At 38.7% G+C, this 21,017-nt stretch overlaps 1 protein-coding gene across 3 annotated transcripts in view; it reads right to left on the bottom strand.

Annotated features, from left to right (window-relative positions):
- The window catches only part of NIPBL (NIPBL cohesin loading factor), a 197,330-nt gene that overhangs the window by 98,180 nt on the left and 78,133 nt on the right, over positions 1-21,017 (bottom strand). For all 3 annotated transcript variants that reach the window (XM_039347918.1, XM_039347920.1, XM_039347919.1), the window contains exons 2-6: positions 13,074-13,220; positions 12,012-12,177; positions 8,428-8,558; positions 6,632-6,731; positions 2,574-2,725 (exon numbers count right to left, since the gene is read on the bottom strand). In XM_039347918.1, the coding sequence (XP_039203852.1) occupies positions 2,574-2,725; positions 6,632-6,731; positions 8,428-8,558; positions 12,012-12,177; positions 13,074-13,137 (613 nt within the window). In that variant the 5' untranslated portion in view covers positions 13,138-13,220. The remainder of the gene's footprint in view (positions 1-2,573; positions 2,726-6,631; positions 6,732-8,427; positions 8,559-12,011; positions 12,178-13,073; positions 13,221-21,017) is intronic.

The raw sequence follows: 21,017 nt of genomic DNA, 5'->3' as shown, positions 1-21,017 counted from the left end.
AAAACTGAGTATAATATTATAACTTAGACACATAATCTAAGAGGTTTAGATAACCCTGAAAGAGCTAAGCAACAGGAAATTTCATGTAAGCAGTAACTTAAGACTAAAGAGTCAGTTTGCTGTAGGATTAAGCACCAGGCTAGAAACTAGGAAAACATAACTTCTAGTACTGCCTTAGGCATGAAACCAGCTAGGTAACCCTGGGCCAGCCACCTTCTCAGTACTAGTAAGAAGGCAGTAGCAAACTACTTCTGAAAATCTTGACAAGAATACACAGAGACTAGTCTAGGCAGTCCTGAGGACTCAACACTGATTTGAAGACACCCAAATTTAAGGCTAAGAATGTGTCTCTTTTTTAAGATATCAAGCAGCTAGTCACAACCCTCTAGGATTGTGCTGGAAAAGACAGAAGACTGTGGCCAGAAGGTCTTTCCCCCAGATTCAACTGGTATGCCAATTTCAGCCTTACCTGGAACAGAAGGAAACTACAATGATTTGTGACCTCATTACCACTTGGCTGAACTAATGCCGTGTGCTGTATAAGGAGTTGTGTTGTAGGCTGGCCACCACAAAGGACCTAACTAGTTCTACATGTAAGAATAGGGAAGACATTTTGCTGACCTAAACAATGACTGATTTTGATGAGAATTTGTTAGGAGACAAAAGCAGACTAGCCCTTTTGTTATAGCCATGTGTTATGCCTAGACTGGTTACTAGTCAACTTCCAGATACAACTCCCCTATGGTTATCTGCTATAAAGCCCTTCATAGTATGGGGCCTGACTTTTGCGAGACCATTTGTCACCGATTATTTCTTTTGAGTGAGTAAAGTCCAGACTCTTTGTATTAAATGTTTTTATTTTGCAGGAGTAAGAAGGAATGCCTTCTCTGTTGTGGCCCATGCCTCCAGAACAATATCTGTAGAGATATATATGGCCTCTACTCTTCAAATGTTCAACAAGTTTCTAAAGCCCTGTGACTCTATGGAGTCCAAGGCAATTGTTTTTTGGGGGGTTGGGGGATGTCCAGGCAGTCATGTTAAAAGAAAGAAAGAAAAAAAGAAAGAAAGAGAGAGAGAGAGAGAGAGAGAGAGAGAGAGAGAGAGAGAGAGAGAGAGAGAGAGAGAGAGAGAGAGAGAGAGAGAGAGAGAGAGACCATTTGAGAGAGAAAAAGAAAAACTGTATCCAGGAGAAAAGACAAGTATATAATATGATACTGTTACATCAAGCATAATTTAAATAATAATGTTTCTATACTTCAATTGGAAAATGTAACAAAGAATAATTCGTACATGGAAAGTTTAGCATATCCCTAAATTTAACCTATTTATGAATTTTCTTCATGTTACACTTAGAAATGTAAACTGAGCTGAAATTCATGAAGTTTCATGAGCAGGAAATTTAGTATCCACTGGATAACAAACAAACTATATTTAGATGATCCTGAATTTAATATTAAAGATTTCTAAAGAATAATCTCAGTCTCAAGAACCAATATGGTGTAATGCAATTTGGGTAAATTATGCAAAATTGGGTAAAAGTGGTTATACTTTGGGTAACAATACACAAACCATTACTATCACAAGAGGGACATTTAAATTGACTTAAAGTTTGCAGGGTGTATTAAAATATACCTGAAAATCTCTAAGATGAAAATTGATAAAGTTACCAATGATTTTTTGTTGAAATGACATAATGATCAATGATACTGTTTTTATAATACAGATAATCCTTGAGTTGCAACCATTCACTCAGTGACCATTCAAAGTTATGAAGGTGCTTACAACCTATCCTTGAATGAACAACTTTCTGATAAGCAATTTTGAGTGATGAAGGAGAAAATTTGGGAAGCACTGATATAATTGCTAAGGCACTGGACAAGACACTGGGAGTGCCCAAGTTCTACCTTAGGCACAAGGTCAGCTTCGGCTAATCACTCCCTCAGACCTAGGAAGACAACAGCAGGCCATTCCTAAAAGCAATTATCATGATCATCATCATCCAGTCTAAATTTTAGCTGACAGTGCAACCAACTATGATATAATTAAAACTTGAAACACCTTACATTCTGCAATACTTTTAACACCATCAAATAACATCTATTTATCCAAGATCCTTGGGAAGGAATTGATAGGTGGATAAAAATGCCAAACCTACTCTAAACTTCTGGCCGACTGCGACCAACAACGTTAGCCATGATCTGAATATATCCTTTCCAACACTGTAATGGAAATAGTACACTGTATTGGAAGGAAGTATTTGGGAAGGAAGGAATGGAAACAATTATCAGGTTGGACATCTTCATTGACTAAGATAAGCCGGTTAAAATTTTATTATTCTTGAGACAGAATTCCCATTTTAATAATTTGTCACAACTGCATGATAGAATTGAATAAGGCAGGTGCCAAAATGAGCACAGCAAAAGTTACTCAACACATAATCCATTACTTCTCTCCCACAAACTCCAACTCTTTAACAATTGACACTATTAAAACTATTAACTTAATCAAGGCATTATTCTTTTAATTAAGTGCATATAGTACAATTTGGCATGTTCTGAAAAGAAGAAAAATACCTTGTTGCATCTGTGGGTGAGGCGTGTAACTTGGAGGATGTGAATATGGCAAATATCCTGCAGGGCTCTGAGGAGCATACGGACTAGGCACTGGACTGTTTTGTGGTGCCATGAATCTATTACCAGAACTTGACTGTGGTGGCACAAATCGACTGCAAATAAAATCGAAAAGAAATAATGTAAGAGCACCGATATAAACATAATGTCTAATTATTTAATTACTGAACTACTTTTTATTACTTTATTTGTTAAATTTCTACACTGTTCATCTCATCTACAATGAGCAGTTTATAATATAATAGAACAATATAAACACATGAATAAAAAATTAGATTAAAGACAGTGTTAAGGACAAAATTAAAACTTACAAGATAAAAGCGGAATTCGAAGTTAAAATTTCAAAAACCTAAAAAGTTGACAAAGCAAATGGAGTACCCACAAGTCACCAACCATTCCCTGAGTTACATCATACTTAGACCTCCATGCTGATGGGAAGAGCCAGGTCTTTACACTCTTCCAGAAAACCAGAAGGGTGAAGACTGGCCTCATCTCTGAGGATAAACTATTTCAAAGGCAAGGGCAATAGCAGAGAAGGTCCTTCTTCTAGATCCCGCCAGCTGAAATTCCTCAATCAACGAAATTGAGGGTGGCACAAGTGATATAACTGGGAATATTAGCTTGAATTTGGAGTAGCAAAAGGCTTTTTCAGGTCATAGAATGCTGATCAGCAAAAGCAGACAAAAAGTTTATTCTATTAAAATATCACGTACTGAATTCATTATTTAGGATTAATTTTGTTGTCAACAAAGAAGGTGATCCCAATTCAGAATTTTTATTATATGAAAATCCTTTGTCAAGACCGTATTGTACTTATCTTAAATTTTATGACAGCTTTTATCTTTAAACATCATATTTCAATTGTACTGTTATGATTCAACATCACACATGATACTATATCATAAGAAGTCATTTCCTTGTATTTCTGTAACTCTTCTTGATTCTCTGAATCTAAGCCACCATTTATCAATATTCTCATCTTTGGTAAATCAGTCAAACAATATGAACAACAAAAAACTAAACAACAAAACAATTTGATAGAAATATGCAGCATTTTAATTTGGTAATTTATAAGATCACACTGTTGTACCATAATTATCTGCACACTTCAGAACAGAACATAAAACAGGAAATCCAGTGTCTTATGAATCCAAATTTACTTACTAAAAGAGTATTCACTAATATTTGTTATGAACCCTTCTGGAGTGTAGAAAAAACAGACATAATAGCTAAATTGTTAAGCTTGCAGAAATTTTCTGTCTAGAAAATTGCATTTCTGCTTCATCATAAACTGCATTACTCCTTTTTCTAAAACTTTCAACTCTAGTATATTCCCTATTCTGGTTTCTCTTCAGATTGCATAAATTTTTTGCCTTTTACTAGTAAATGCATTTATATAACTCTAATAACATGTTGCAAATACTTGTCATTGATAAAATCAATCTGACGTGCACATTTTACAGTTTGAATGGAAAAAGTAATAAGATCCCAATGTGTGAATAGTGGGAAACTATCTTAATGTGGGTATAAATTTCAGTAACTAATAGAGTCTACTTTATTTTTAAAAAGATCAGACTTAGGACCTTACTGCATTTTGTAAAGGAAAAAAGGGTATAAATCATTTTGTTGCTGGCGATCCAATGAAGGTACAGTTCAAAAATATTTTTTTTTGAAATATCCTAGTTATTATATTCTGGGAAGAATTATATTATTAATTTAACTTTCATACTAATCATTTTGGACAATTATTTTTTAATTACATACCTATCACAGGGACACTAAGAGCTGAACAACAAAAAAAAGATTCTCTGTGCCATCATTATTACTAAGAAATTAGTCTTTCAACATTTAAAGATAAAATGTATGGTTCTAATTACTCAGGGGTTTCAAGGCCTGATAACAAATGATTTATAATCAGGTTACTTACAAATATAGATGGGGCGTTGTCTTACCTGAACGCCTTTTCTCAGTACGGAGATGGAGAATCCACCAATGGGTTTTCTCTGCCTGCCTGCTCTTGAGACCAAGTAGCAAAACTTGACACACACCCTGTACTAGGAGATCCAGTCTTGACGAGGGCGAAAGTGGCTGATGCTAGGACGAGGTGTTGGCTCTCTAATCCCTAATAACGGACTAACTGACCTTAAGGGTGGGTGTTGATTCTCCATCTCTGTACTGAGAAAAGGCGTTCAGGTAAGACAACGCCCCTTCTCCAGTACAGGAGATGGAGAATCCACCAATGGGACATACCAAAGCCTCACTGTCCTGATGGGTGGGAAACAGGTAAGGCCGGATCCACGTCCCCAGAAACCACCTGCTGAAGGACCCTCTGACCAAAGGAGGCATCCGCTGAAGCAAAGCAGTCAATCCTATAATGGCGTGCAAATGGGGAGGGCGAAGACCATGTCGCAGCCCTGCAAATCTCCTCGATGGACGCCTGAGTGGCCCATGCCGCAGATGTCGCAGCACTGCGAGTGGAATGGGCTGTGATATGACTTGGAGCCAGCAGGGAAGAAGAAAGCACCCAAACGAGTGCAAAAGGCTCCATGTGTCTCTTCGTTGCCTTCAGTGGCAACCAAAATGACGGCCGCTGCTTCCAGACCGTCGAGGACGGCCTCTGGTAAATTTTTAAGGTAAACTACATGAGGGTGAGAGGGAAGCTCACAGCGGCGCTATGCACTGCATGAGATTCGCCTGTTAATAAGAACCAATTGACTGAAGGAAGAGAGCCCTCGTATTTGTTTTATTAAATTCGTTGCCTTCGGCGGCAACCAAAATGGCTGTTTTGAACTGCCGAAGAGGTTCCGAAAGACTGGGGAATTAGTTAGAGGGCTCGCTTGTCAGCTTGTAAACTGTTCAGGGGGTTTAGCGATCCTGGAAAATCCCCCCCAGGTCCCTGGGGAAAGAAGAAGAAAAACGGGAAGGCTGTAGCTGCCTCCCCACCCCCACCCCTAAAGCCTCAAATCAGCCGATTTGAGGCAATGCTGAGCTCAGTGCTGCAGGGGAACAGCAGGGAGAAATTCCCAGGCTGTGATTGTTGTTCAGAGTACTGGGGAAATTATTAAGGGAGAATTCACAAATGGGTCTCTGACCTGCTAATATCTCTGAGAGCCAAACCTGATACGTCTTCAAGAGCTTGAGACCAAGTCAAGACTGGATCTCCTAGCACAGGAAGTGTGTCAAGTTTGGCTACTTGGTCTCAAGAGCAGGCAGACAGAGAAAACACATTGGTGGATTCTCCATCTCCTGTACTGGAGAATATGTATGGACAATCAGAAAAAAAATCTGATAATCCCTTACTGATACTATTGTGTAACTCCTCATATGCATATATGTGTGTGTGTATAAGGCTTTCTATCTCTAAACAATGATGATTTATAGGTAGTCCTCAACGTACAACCACAATTGAGCTTCAAATTTATGTTGCTAAGTGAGAAATGTGAAGTGAATTTTGTCCCATTTTACAACTTTTCTTGCCACATTTGTTAAGTGAATCACTACAATTGTTAAATTAGCAACACGGTTGTTAAGAGAATCTGGCTTTTCCATTGACTTTTCTTGCCAGAAGGTTGCAAAAGGTGATCATGTGACCACGGGACACTGAAACCGTCATAAGTATGAACCAGTTGCTAAGCATCCAAATGTAAAACACGTGACCATGGGATGCTGCCACAGTCATAAGTGTGAAAAATGGTCGTAAGTCACTTTTTTCAGTGCCATTGTAACTTTGAATGGTCACTAAGCAAACTGTTGTAAGTTGAAGACTACATGTACTTTTTTCCCACTATTATTCTTTTTTTCTATCATATAAAGGCAAAGCTTTAAAATACTAGAAACATAATATTTTCCCTGCATTGCTAAAAGTATTGAAGGTCCATTCCAATTATTGTATCATGGTTTTAGTGATAATCAAATCAAATCAAAACAAAACAAAATAAATATTTTTCTTACAGACCCAAAGAATCATACTTCAAAATCTGAAAAAATGATAAGTTGTATACCTTGAAGGACTATGAGAGATAGTGGTTTGTTGATAATTGGAAGATGCAGGACTACCATGCATGGAATTCTGAGAAAGTTTGTACTGTGGCATCATCATTCCTTAAAAAAAAAGAAGAAGAATGTTCTGAATTATCTCCCAATTTGTTTGCTTTATTATTTAAACATAATAATTATGCAAAAATTGGTGCAAGTATGGTCAGCACATACAATGACAGCAGACCAAATTCTTATGAACATATAGGTTCATACATACATAATTCTAGCAACTACATGACTCATTTTCAACAATATGTATCTCTCCTCTACGATACCCATAGTATACTACTATCAGAATTTTGGAAAAGAATTCTTAAAATCCTTTTTTGCAAATAGCAGTGACTTACAGAGATAGACCAGTGGGTTAACTGTGATTAGCTGTCCATTTAAGTTTATTTTATACATATACATCTCTTTATGTACATATATATACATGTGTGTGTACACACACACATATATCAACTTTAAGAAAGAAAATAAAATCTAATAGAAATTAATACAGGGTGAGAAAAATAAAAAATAAATCAAAGAGTTAAAAGAAAAAAGATATACACAGAAGTAGATTTTGATTTTTTTTACAGCAGTTATAAGTACAATTATAAAGTTATGTCTTGCTCTATGGTTATAACATAATTCTATTTTTTATATAATCTATTCAGTCTAATCATCAAAACCATAACTCATAAATTCAAGTTTTTCTGTTTCTTGCAAAAAAAAAGTCTATAAGGGATTTACAGTCAGCAATATGTGTAGATATTGTATTTTCCATTCCTCTGTTCTGAGTAGTACTCAATTTTTTCATCTTTGTGCTTTCCATTTAGTTTTCACAATAAGCCATAGTTAAATATGCCTAACACAATCTATCTATATATTATTAAAACTCTCATGTCCATAACCTTTAACTGGGTGAAACGGTATATCACAGAGCAAAACATTTTGAACCAAGGTACCTCAAATGGGCTAACTTATCCATCTGAAATACCGTATATGCCGGCGTACAAGGCGACCCGGTGTATAAGACGACCCCCGTCTTTATCACCGAGCCGCATTCCTAGAACGGCGTCTTATACGCCGGAAACTACCAGTATTTCCGGCGTATAAGACGACTTGGCATATAAGATGACCTCCGTCTTTGGTGCCGATTTTAGCGCTCGCAGAAGTCGCCTTATACGCCGGCATATACGGTAACTTATCCAAAATCTGCGAGCCGTGACTCCCATGGAACTCAAATTTAACAGATTTTATAAAACATATTGACATAAAAATTATCAGAAAGCATTCTATGACATAATATAAAATATCATAAAATATTTCATGTGGACAACTCCTGATGTTCAATATGGGCTACTTTCAAGCAGATACATCTCTGAATATCTCCCTGAATTTTTAGGAATTCTTCCAGTGAAGGCAGTACATTAGAACTGCTGCAATTGAAGGTAGTAAGGAATCAGGTAAGGAAATATCTCTGAACCTATGGGTCATGGGTTATTTAAATGTAGATTTCAACATGTAAGTCCATGCCAAAGTGACTTTTTGTAGGACTGATACATTATTATTCTGCTATTAGTCTGAATAAAGTTTTTTTCCCCAAAATCCTAGACTGAAATAGCTAGGACACACATCTCATGTATTAAAAACTAAATAAACCAACACATTTGAAATTATATCTAAAATTCATTTATGCTATCACACTAGAAAGGTAACAAAGTTGACTGTTATTTTCTTTAGAAAATATAGTGAAATGAATAAAAATTCTCACCACTTTGTACCCCGTATCTGTTCTGCATGCTTTTTTCCCTGAAAACATTAGGATTCCTTGCCAGGACAGCCTGCAGCAAGACTGGTATATCTCCCTCTGGATCATCACTGCCAAGGTTATCTTTCAATTCTCTGATGTAAGATACAGAAAACAAAAGAATTACAGGAACCCATGAGTATATTATCAAGCATGCAAGCTATGAATTAGGACACCCATAAAAGATCATTAATGTGTTGGGACTACAAAGTGCGTTTTTCTGAGATGGAAATGGTTTCTTCTCCTTCATGGTCTGTAGCATGGAATAAATATACAGGAGCCTGGAATTTTGGACACAAATTGTTGCAGTCATAAGTTGGGACATTATGAGACCAGACTTGGTTTTGCGGCCATTTCTACCACCGTGATAAAATGAATCCCCACAATCGTTAGGCAAACGGTGTGATAGTTAAGCAAATCCATTCTTCCAAATTGGTGATTTTTGCTGAAACTAATAAAAAAGTAGCAAATTGCGGATATGTGACCACAAAACACTGCAACTTTCATAAATGTGAGCTGGTTGCCAAGCACCAGAATGTTGAAACATTGAGGACAGATCATAGTTTATTTTAAGTCACTTGTAACTTTGAATGGTCATTAAGTTGAGAACTCTCTATATTTAAATTATCTGCAATACAGCACAGTTGCTTTCATCTTAATACAGAAAGTTCTCAAACTTGAAACAGCAGTCTCACCATTATTAACTCTCCTGTTAATTAAACATTTGATTAAGAAATAATATTGCTACTCTTAATTTTTAATTATTCTAAAAATTGTATCTGTTAAAAATAGCATCTAATAACACACAACATCTATAAGATAAAGGTTGACTAATTTGTTTAAAAATGTAATTTCACAATTTTTAAAAGAGCAATGAACTTCCAGTGACTTGTTTAACTCTGATTTTTTTCAACTAATCTAGTTTAAATAACTACCATATTTACAAAATTAGAATTTTTAAAACTAAGTAATATTGACTGTCCATATTTCAGTGTTTTTTAATACACTGATTGTGTTATCTTTCTGCATCAGCCTTACCCACTGGGAATTTATGTATTAAACTAATATGCTTTGAAAAATACTTACAAAGGCCATGCTTTGGGGGGGGGAGCAACACCTCTGGCTATTGACAATGAAACAGTGAGGTTCTACAGGGTTCCATTCTTTTTCATTACTGTTTAACATCTATATAAAGTTTTTGAGGGAATTATAAGGTGTTGGAATTGAGATACGATAATAGTTGATGCTACTCATCTCTACTCATCAACATCATTTGAATCACTGAAAACTGAAAAGCTCTTTGACTAGTGCAGTGCTTCTCAATTTTCTGTCATGCCCCCCTAGGAAGAAGAAAACATTTCGCGCCCCCCTCGTCATATTTCCTCGTCTTAGCCTTCGGAAGACTTTCTTTTATCTCCTTCTCTCCTTCTCTCTCCGCCTGTCTTCTCATCCCTGTTAAAAAAAATTTTTCTGTACAGAGGACCGATTTCCGGGTCTAAAAGTCACACGGGCGGGTTTGGCCAATCAGGATAGAGCATCATGTCTGGGACAATTTTCAGTGTTCGCGCCGCGCTGCTCCCTCTCTTCAGCTCTAGAGTTGCTAGGCAACCAATGCCGTGTGGGACGCCGCTTGCGAGTGAGTCGGATGATCCGATCTAGAAATCCAATATGACAGTATTTTCCGAGGTCAAACGAGCCCCCTTTTACGGAGCCTCGCGCCCCCCCTGGGGGGCGCGCCCCACTATTTGAGAAGCACTGGACTAGTGTCTGAATGCTATGGTGGACTGGATGAGGCTCCAAAAACCATTAGGTAGGACAGCAAAAACGGTTTTATCCTGGCATTATGAATACTGTTCTTTCTTGACAAGCTTTATTCTTCCTCTGAAGGATAGGTGTATAATCTGTATTGATCCCAGATCAGGGATAGCAATATTTTTGACTTAGGGTAAAAGTTTGGGTGTTTCTTTTTTTTAAAAAAAAAACATGCTCTGATTCAGAGGTCTCCAAAGGCGTAGATGAGATAAAGTTATTGCCTAGAAACTCAGGAACTCCATGCTTAGCATGCAGTTGACCTTTGAATTTTAATGGTTTCACTTAAAGAGTGGAATAAAATGAAAGAAATCACCAGAAATGTACTATTTTGCCACCAAATTTCTACACACAGTCCGGGGCCGATATAAAAGGGACCGGAACTACATCAACCTATAGATTTTTTTTACTTCCTCAAGTTATTGTTATTAGTAGACATAATTACAACTGATATGGTAATTCCTGAATATAAGGATTAACTTCAGAACTGGATTAATGTAACATTCTTTATAACAGTATTTATATTTATATTTATTTCTGTATTTGAAATTGGTCTAAAAGCTAATTCTGGTGCAAAATCCTACAATTAACTTACTAAGGTAAACAACTCACCAGAAACACAACTTTTCTGAAGGAGTTCAAGAACTACCAATTGTTACTAAGGCAAATTTAAAATATTTCTGTTGTATAAAACATCATATTTTAGGAACTGGGTAATTAGTAGCTTTCTACTTTGTGCATTTGTCTAGGTTTCAAGAACAGCTGAGGTGTCTTCTTAGTGGTACTACATCTGCCAGGGATTTCTCTGAAGAAACCATCATTGGCAGAAGCCACAAGTGTAGAATTAAACCTATGTATTTACCCAGCTGTTAACTGAAACTGAGTTGCTATATATTCTGTTATTGTTGATATTGTTGTCTGGAATAATTTTGGTCTAGTATTCTAGCGATCTAGAGAGTCAGTTGGTCCAAAGGTTAAGGCACCAGGCTAGAAAGCAGGAGATCACAAGTTCAAGTTCTGCCTTAGTCATGAAAGCCTGTTGGGTGATTTTGGGCCAGTCGCGCTCTCTCAGCCCAACCCCACTTCACAGGTTTGTTATTGTGAGGAAAATAGGAAGAGGAAGATATGTTGGATATGTTCGCTGCCTGGAGTTATTTGTAAAAATAATAAATAAGGGATATAAATAAATAAATTTTATGTCTCTAATAAGTTTTTGAACTCGTTTGAAATCATTACATATTTCATATTTATAAATCAATATCTTAATGTGTAGTCTACTTCACAGCCTTAAAAACTACAAACCTAACAATGTTCTGAGATCCAGCACTTCAGTATTTTTAAGCTATTATTCATACAGCAAAAGCAGAACAAAAAGATGCTGAAAATCATGAAATAGTCACCCTATTACAACACTAGTGTCACAATCTATTACTTTGCTTAATTTGTTAGTATTTAGTTACTCATTTTTCATTAAATCTCTAAAGTATATTTATTTTATTTATAGCCTTTCATTCAGGACCTCAAGGCACCACATGTTAAGTGTTTTTTCCTCCTATACTGTTCTACAACAGAGCTATTAACTAGATTGAGCAAATATTACTGACCCAATAAAAATAAGCTTTTTGGCAAGAGTGGATTAGACTTTCTACATTTCTACAATCCAGCAGTATCAATAAAGTGCCTTTAATAATTCTACACACTAATAGTCAATTTTAAAATGCTGTGCTTTAAATACATACATGTGATCTGTTGACACCTGGTTGAGACTGTGTACAAGTTGTGAAACCAGATTTTCATCCCTACAAGCCAAAAGACAGTTCACCTCCTCTGCAATTCGTCCATTAAAGAGCAGGCTTTTTGTAGTTGTGGCGGGCAAAGGTGATGGAAGAGGCAGCTGATTCAAAACTGTTGTAGAAAGGTTTAAAATAAAACATTATTCCATTAAAAAAAAATCAGCATTTCAGAAAATTTTTGTCCCATCTAGCATTCCTGCAGTATTAAACACTGTGATTCAGAGCCAGTAATAATACCTCTGACACTAATAACTATTGATACTTCTGATGCTCAGTCTTCTCCAAATTGATATTCTTGCTAGGAATTCCAGAAGTTGTAATTCCAAGGTACCTAGTGAGCATCAACTTAGGGAAGCCTATTCTACTTCCATATTACATGTTACTATTCTCTTCTTTTGCGTTTTTGTGCATAGCAATCGAGTGCCAGAAAATTATCTATTATGCATCAATAATTGGCCAGGTATCTGTTATACTTGAATCAATGCCCTCCTGCACAGAGCTCAAAGAAATACTAAGCTGAGGCTTCTTTGTCATCCAGCGCACAATTCCCACTGATCAATTTCTAAGGCTTTTATTGGATAGGGGTCAATTTAACTGCATTTTGTAACTGAAAAATTAAATACCTTCAAATTATAATATTGTCATAGAAGATAAGAATATTGTGTTATAACACAATTGCATATTTTGCTCTGTTGTCAAATCAGGATTTTAAAAGTACAAACTATTCATTCTTCCATCCAAGAAAAATAAGGTAGAGATTTGGTATAGCGATAACCAAGGTATGCACAGATACTCAATACTTTATTTCTACCCATATATGCATACATACGCATGCGCATACATTTAGTTCACCTGCACACACGCACACACACACACACACACACACACATTTACTTCTTTAAAGAATGTTCCAAAGATATTTTGATATAAATATAAACATGCAATAAAATGCTAAGATAATTTATATTAAGTTTTAATTTTAAAAAACTTACTTAGAAAGATACTTACGATCAGTAAGACTAGCAATCCCTGCAAGAGTAGTGATGGGAACATGAGGCATATCCCCATTCATCCTGAAGTGCTTGGGATGGTGGTGCTTACACACAGATTTTAGTTCGGGTGCCAGCTAACATTACTTCCCATCTCCTGCACACACTGGAATGAGAAAGAAAGACTCTATTCGCAAAGCAAAACAAAATTTAATGTTTAAAAAAATGTAGTAGCATAGAGTTTTATTTAATATGCAATATAAAACAAGACTAAGAAAAGTAAAGTTTGCATAAAGTGAGTAGTCTATATCAGGGGTGTCAAATTGCCAGCCCACGAGCCGGATGCATCATGCCAAAACTGCGCCCACTCCATTGCCGGCAATTGAGAAAAAGTTGTGATACGTCCCGACACGTCACGTGATGTTGCGAGTTTGACAACCGTGGTCTATATGATCAACATAAGAAAAATAATTGGAGGAACCCTTCTGGGTACAGTGGTAAGAGAAAGTTCAATAAAGATCTGATGCAATACATTATTTTAGATGTTTGTATAACCAGAATCCTGTTATCTATTAGAATGATAGCAGATAACTATCTAGCAGATAATTATAATCACAGTGGTTCCAGTACTGCAGAAATAGATCTTGTATTATTTGAATCATTCTGGCTCACATATAGATTGACAATTTTGTCTATCTGCTAGGTTGAAACTGCTCTTAAAATTTATTAAAATGGCACTCATTGATCTTGTATTTTAGGAATCTCTGAATTGATTTATTCAATAATAAAAGCAATTGTTCTTTAAAATAACTTTCTATAACAAGGAACATACAAAATAATACTTCTATAATAATAAAACAGATTAAATGTACAACCAATACATGATGTGTGAACTTCTTCATCAACATATTTTGCAGTTACATTGGACTGTATGGGTTATACATTCATCATGGTCCTTACATTGACTTCCTGATGGATATAGATTTGGTCCCTCGGCATGAGTGAAGCAAGGCAAAATCATTGAAAACAATGATAGAAGCACTATAGAAATATGGTTGTATTTGATGTCAAATAATTTGTGGATTAGATATTCTAGTTATTACAACACTGTAAAACAAATGCTACTCAATGCATTGGAATAAAGCTTATATGCACAGGAACCCTTTGAGAGGATCAGCCTGATGAACCTTGTTGAATTCTTTCAAAAGAGCTCAGAATATTATGCATGGTTTCTTTTACCTATTTTTTTTCATAATTAGTCTGAGTTAGTCTGTGTTGAAATATGATAACTGTTTGAATATCCAAGCTGGCCATCTAATTTATATAACCAATTGATCAAAGGAGAATGTGTCTGAACTTCAGGGACTACTTATGTAGCTCCCATTTCTACTCTTAATTCTACTATAGAGCTTATCCAGATAATAATGAACTTTCAGACTGACCTGAAAGTCTAAGAAAATATGTAATATCTGGGTAAGTTACTTACATAAACTGGCTTGTTAATACATAGCCCTGTGTTATATCTATTCATTCAGTGACTATTCAAAGTTACAATGGTGTGCTGAAAAAAATGGACTAATGATCAATCTCTGCACTTACAACTACTGCAGCTTCCCCAAAGTCAAATGATCAAACTTTGGGTACTTAGCAGCCAGCTTGCATTTATGGACACGGCAGCATCCTGTAGTCAGTGACTGTGTCTCTGCTTCAATTCCCTCCATTTGCCTATATTCCCCCATCTCTGCCCTCTTTTGGCATCCTGCACAGCATAAATTGAGATGAAGAAGCTGGTGTCTCCCACCATTACCCACTATTATTGCCACACCCCACTACCACCTCCAGCTGATCTTCACTGTCTTCTTTGCCTTGCTTTGCCTCCCCTCTGCTGGGCTTACTGACATTGGCCAGCCTTAAAGTCCATGGCATGGAAACTCTGTTGACCTACCCACCACCAAAATCTCTCTACCATGGAAAGTCTCCACTTTGCTGCCTGATGTTGAGTGAGGTGGTGGACAAGGCAAGCTCACTGATGACACAGCTCCCATGCTGTGGAATCTGGAGGCTATATTAAATGCAAGAGCTACTTCCTATCAAGGAAAAATAAATAATATCTTCTAATTAAGCCTAAAAAGTCTAATAAATGTTTGAATACTATAGAATCATCAAATATATTCAGTTAAAAACATTTTTTACACTTTAGCACTGATTTACTAAACTCTAAATAAACTCTGTATATTTAGATCTGCGACCAATTCTAGCTTAGGAAAATATAATCACTTTCATTTTCGCCATTTCACCTTAGAAGTCTAAGAATCACTTTTGTATGACATAATGATTACAGTTTGTTGAATGCTTCTGAAGCATAGCCAGTGGCCATTCTAGATACAAACAAAAGATTGATAATACATTAACTTCTAAATCATTGTGCTTATTATTGGTCTATTTTAAGGCTGACTTTAAAAAACAATTTCAGTTCAAAAATACAGGTTGTCCTTGCTTACTTAACTAGTGCCCTAGCGACCATTCTAAGTTACAACACTGCTGAAAAAAGTTAACTTTATGACCAGTCCGTTACAATCAGCCCTCACATTTACAATCATTGCAACATCTTTGTGGTCATGTGATCAAAATTCAGGTGGTTTGTAAATGGCAAGCATTTACAAGCATCTCATCTCACAATCACATGATTGCTGCTTCACAATTGGCTACCCACAAGCAAAGTCAATGGATCCAGCAGTAAAATAACAAGTGACATCATGTGATATTCAACTTAACAGCTATGAATAGATTAGTTAATGGATGCAGCGGAAGTGAGGTGCTAAATCTGTCACAATCATGTGATAGCTAACTTAAAAACTGTATCACTTAGCGATGGAGCTGTCGATCCCAACTGTGGTTGTTAAGTGCGGACTACCTGTACAATAATGTAACCTATATTAATATAGGTTACATATATTAAAACATATTAAAATATTAGAATATGATATAATAAAAAGTTGATGTACTTCTATTTTGTTCTTGATAAATTTTCCAGTAGAAAGACATTATTACATTGGTATCCTGCTTTCCTTAGGGAACAAAAAGTGTCATACGCAGTGGTGCCTTCTCATTTTATCCCCATATCAACATTCTTATGTTGATGAACAATGCTAGGCTGAGTGATCATCAACAACGAAATATTGCTCAGTGATTTCCATAATGGAATAGCAACTTGGTCTCAATATAGTACCTTACCCTCCATACAACAATGGCATATTGTGAAAAAAATAACTACAATAATTAAGGATTTTTAAAGGTGAAAATGTATGTGTAAAACCTGATTGTTTTCCTTGTCAGTGTAGAAATCAGGAATAGGTTTTTGTGGATCAGTGAGACATTGGCTTAAATGTGTTTCAACATCTTTCACTATATATTTTACAAGAAGAAAAAAGGATAATGACTCAAGAAACTTGCTTAAGAATAGCAATACTAAAAATGCCCATGAACCTAATTTGTGGTAAGCTAGTGCTTAATTACTAATTTCCCATCCATTATACAAACATAACTATTACACATTCATAAAACTAAAATTTGTGTATGTATATATTTGTCCACAAGAGGGCGCAGAACATACTTTCAGATAAAGTATACTTTTTGTCTATATTTGTTATATTCTGAATTCAACAGGTGAAATGTAGAAAATACATGTAATCAAACTTTATTTCAAATCAGCATTAAATCAGTTTTTCTAAAAACAGTAAACAGAAGCTTAGAGCACAAAAACTCAGGGTGCGTATGTAAAAAAATCTAAATTTAGTGGTTGGGGTTATAAAAAATCTCTCTCTCTCTCTCTCTCTCTCACACACACACACACACACACACACACACACACACAAATATAACATTTTATACAATACATATAAAACACATATACAGTCAGATTAAGTGCTAGTGGACATTCTGACACTAACCCAACATTTGTTTTTGCATTTCAATTTTTTTAATGAAGAATAAATGTAGTTAATTGTTTCCTACCTCCATTAGGCTATACTGCCAATTCTGTTATTTGAACACAAAATGTTCAGAATGTTATAATGGAAATTTCAATAAATATAGGAAATAAGAGTATTTTTAAGAAAATTAATTAATAGGAACTTCTGTTGCCTTTCATGTAGCATAACTTCAGCAACACACAGGTACATTATTTTCTGTTCGACAATTATGATTTTCCTTTCTATCATGAATATTAATTAGGACATTACTTTGTGCCAGCTGTATTGGAACACCGGGTCCACCAAGCTTTTTCTTTTCATCCCTTTCCTCTTCTATGTCTTAGAATTACAATCCTGCTAAAAGTCCTTCCTGATACAGTTAAATTGCTTGCTCATCTCAGGTACAGGCAGCCTACAAATAATCTACAAATAATTATTTATTCATATTTCATATTTCTTAATCACCCATCTTTCTCATATTAGAATGGACTACATAAGAGTAAGAAGCTCTACAACTTCATTAAAATCACACACACTAAAATGCTACCAATATTATGATAACCATGATTAACGGTAAGACATTAAAACTGGACAGAGAACGCCCCCTCTTGGGACCCATTTTCTTAACTTGGTCTCTGCTCTGGAAAGACTCGTGTTGGCTTGGCTCTCAGAGATTTCAGGTTAGACTATTTAATCCATTGGTGGATTTTCCCTTCAAGAATTGGATACCTCTAAATTACCCTTAACAAATTGCCCACAATTACTGAGATCAGCTCTGATCTCAATATAACAGAGAGGTGGGGGTGTGGGGGGGGGAAATCCGTTGCAACCTCAGCTCTACCCCCAAGGCTCTGGGGGGGGGGCATCAGCAGAGACTGCTTTCTGTGCCTTTCTCCCCAGTCTTCCCAGCTTTTTCCCCTAATTTGAGGGAAAATAGCAAGCTCCAGACCCGGGCTCAAATTTGAATCCGGATTGTCAGAGCTTGCTTGGGCAGCCCAGGGCAACCGCGGGCGCCATCTTTGTTGCCTTTTTAGGCAACAAAGCCCTTCGTGAAAGTAACTGGGAGCTCCGGAAGATGAATAGAGCTTCCCTTTTACAGTAACGCTCCGTTTTTTTCACCAAATCTACCGGAGCGAAGAATTATAGCCAGCTGACTCACGCGATTCCCCTGAGCTTCAGATCGTCGTGGAGCCCATTTTCAAAGGGAAAACGGGCCGCGGCCGCCATTTTAGGCCACGTGGAGCATCGGGGCAGCGTGAGTCAGGCCCCAGGCCCCTGCCGGCTACCGGTAAAGCCTTTTCCAGGCCATTTTGCGAATCGGGGGGGCAGTCCTCCCCAAATGGACGCGGATGGGCGGCCACTCAGCGGGACCGCGGGTGGCCTCCAGGGCCAACGAGGCCCGTTTTTTTGCCTGTTGAGGCCTACTAGGCCTAGCGAGGCCTGCGCGTGAGGCCTCCAGGACCAAGAGACCCAGGTTTTGCCTGGCAAGGTCTCTGGATGCAACGAGGCCTATTGCTGGAAGAATCATCATAGAAGGCCACGTGGGCTCAGAGAGGCCACAGCAAGGCCCATCACAGATTTCACATTCAGCTTGGTAGTTGCCATTTGATTAAATTTGTTTACCCATTCAGGCCTCCAGTCCTCATTGAGGTAGCCTCAAAAAAAATCTGTAAAATTTTCTTCTTACTGGTGCACATTGCCTGGTCATCTAAGGCCTCTGGGAGGAGCCCAGAGAGTGGTTCCAAACATGCCTTCAGTATCTGCCTCAACTACCGTGACAGTAGCCCAGAGAGAATTTTCTTTTATTGGTCGGGTGACCAGGGGGGCAGTCTCGGTATTTGCTCCAATCTCGCTTCCGCCAACTACTTGCCTGCCAGAGCTTTTTTCTCAGCGCTCATTCTGGGATTGCTCTAATGGGATGGAAGGATCACCGTTGCCTCAACCCACAGGCACGACCTCTCCACCTCCCAATTACGGCTGCATCACGCCTTCGGGTCAGAAGGTGGCAGGCAAGTGCAAAACCAAGACCAAGCATATGCTTAAGAAGCCCTCTAAGTTGCCGGAAAAGCAAGCCAGCCATAGGCACCAGGCCCTGGAGAAGGAGCTCTCCAGGGCGCAGAGACAGGCCCAATTGGATTTAGACCAAATGGCGGCCACCAAGATGGAATTACCATTGGGCCCATCAACATCATCTCAGGGAGTATGGTCCATTCCGGGGACACCGACACCACCTGGCCCGCCCCGCACATCGGCCCAACAAACAGCCGCTGTCACAGACTGATTCAACAGTTGTTCAGTTTCCAGGGATCCCATAAAACGCAAACTCATGCAGGAAGCCATCCAACACCTGTTGGAGATTCAAGCCATAGAACCGGTTCAACCAGAATACAGGGGCAAGGGGTTTTACTCCATCCTCTTCATAGTCCCCAAGACCTCAGGAGGATGGAGGGCAATCCTAGACCTCAAAAATCTCAACCGTTACATAACATACAAAAAATTCAAGATGCAATCCCTACAATCCATTCTGGGAAACATCAGGCAGGGCGACTTCCTGGCATCGATAGATCTCACCGAAGCCTACCTTCACATCCCCATCCATCTCACCGCAGGTTCCTACGCTTCTGCTACAGAGGCAAACACTTTCAGTACAGGGCCCTTCCCTTCGGTCTCTCCTCAGCACCCAGGGTGTTTACAAAAATACTGGTGGTAGTAGCCGCCAAACTCAGAAAATTCCCAATACGTGTCCAATGCTATCTGGACGACATCTTGATCCAAGCTACATCCCTCCAGGCGGCTCAGGCGGACGTAAAAACCACCATTCGCGTCCTTCAGCAGCATGGGTTCTCAGTAAACTTCCAGAAGAGCCAGACAGTTCCCTCACCCAGGCTACTGCATATGGGAGCCATCATAGACACATCCAACTGCATGGTCTACCTCTCCCAGGAGCAAGTGGTCAGCATCAGGGAACTGGCTCGCCAGGTACACAAACAACACAAAGTTCCTCTGGTCACACTATCCCAGTTGCTAGGCAAAATGGTATCCTGCATAGCCATAGTTCCCTGGGCCAGGCTTCATCTGCGGGACTTACAGTGGTTCCTCCTTCCATTCCAACGACAGAATACCAGCGCATCCAACCGCCTAATCAGGGTTCCGGCGCACATTCGCAGGGCGCTCCGTTGGTGGTGTTCTCGGGAGGTGACCAAGGGGTCACCCTTTAAGGAACCAGACAGGGTTACCATTACGACAGATGCCAGCCTGTACGGATGGGGAGCTCACCTTCTACCTCACTTCACGCAGGGACGTTGGTCCGCCGCGGATCTGAGGAACATCAACTGGCTAGAGCTCAGGGCCATCCATCTAGCCCTACAACACTTCAGACACAGAATCAAGGGCCGCCATGTCCTAGTCCTTACAGATAATGTGGCAGCCAAGGCACACATCAACCGTCAGGGGGGCACCAGGTCCAAGGCCCTCATGACAGAGGCACGGCTCCTGTTCGCCTGGATAGAGTCCAGCCTGGAGTCGCTAAGGGCGGAACACATATTGGGGGGCAACAACCAACAAGCGGACTTCCTGAGTCGTGCCACAGTGGACCCTTCAGAGTGGGGGCTACACCCGGACCTGTTCCTAAACATCTCCTGCAGGTTCTGTCAGCCGATCCTCGACCTGTTCGCATTGTCGGACAATGCTCAGCTCCCAAGATTCTACTCCCGCTACTCCAATCCAGGGGCAGAGGGGACATTAAGAGTTCAGTGGCCAAAAGGCCTACTTTATGCCTTTCCCCCACTTTCACTCATACCGGCGGCCATCCACAAACTGATACACGAGCGGGCGGAGGTGATTTTCGTGGCACCATACTGACCACAGAGATCATGGTTCGCAGACCTGATGAACCTGTCTCAATCACCCCCGTGGAAAGTTCCACCTCGCCAAGTGTCCCTACACCAGGGAAGCATTTGCCATCCGGACCCTCAGTGGTTACAACTGACCGT

This window comes from Crotalus tigris, unplaced genomic scaffold, assembly GCF_016545835.1.
Source record: "Crotalus tigris isolate CLP2741 ecotype Arizona unplaced genomic scaffold, ASM1654583v1 scf7180000018103.2265978, whole genome shotgun sequence".
Taxonomy (NCBI): domain Eukaryota; kingdom Metazoa; phylum Chordata; class Lepidosauria; order Squamata; family Viperidae; genus Crotalus; species Crotalus tigris.
Note: the sequence above shows the minus strand (reverse complement) of the source record. Positions and strands in the feature narration are given on the sequence as shown.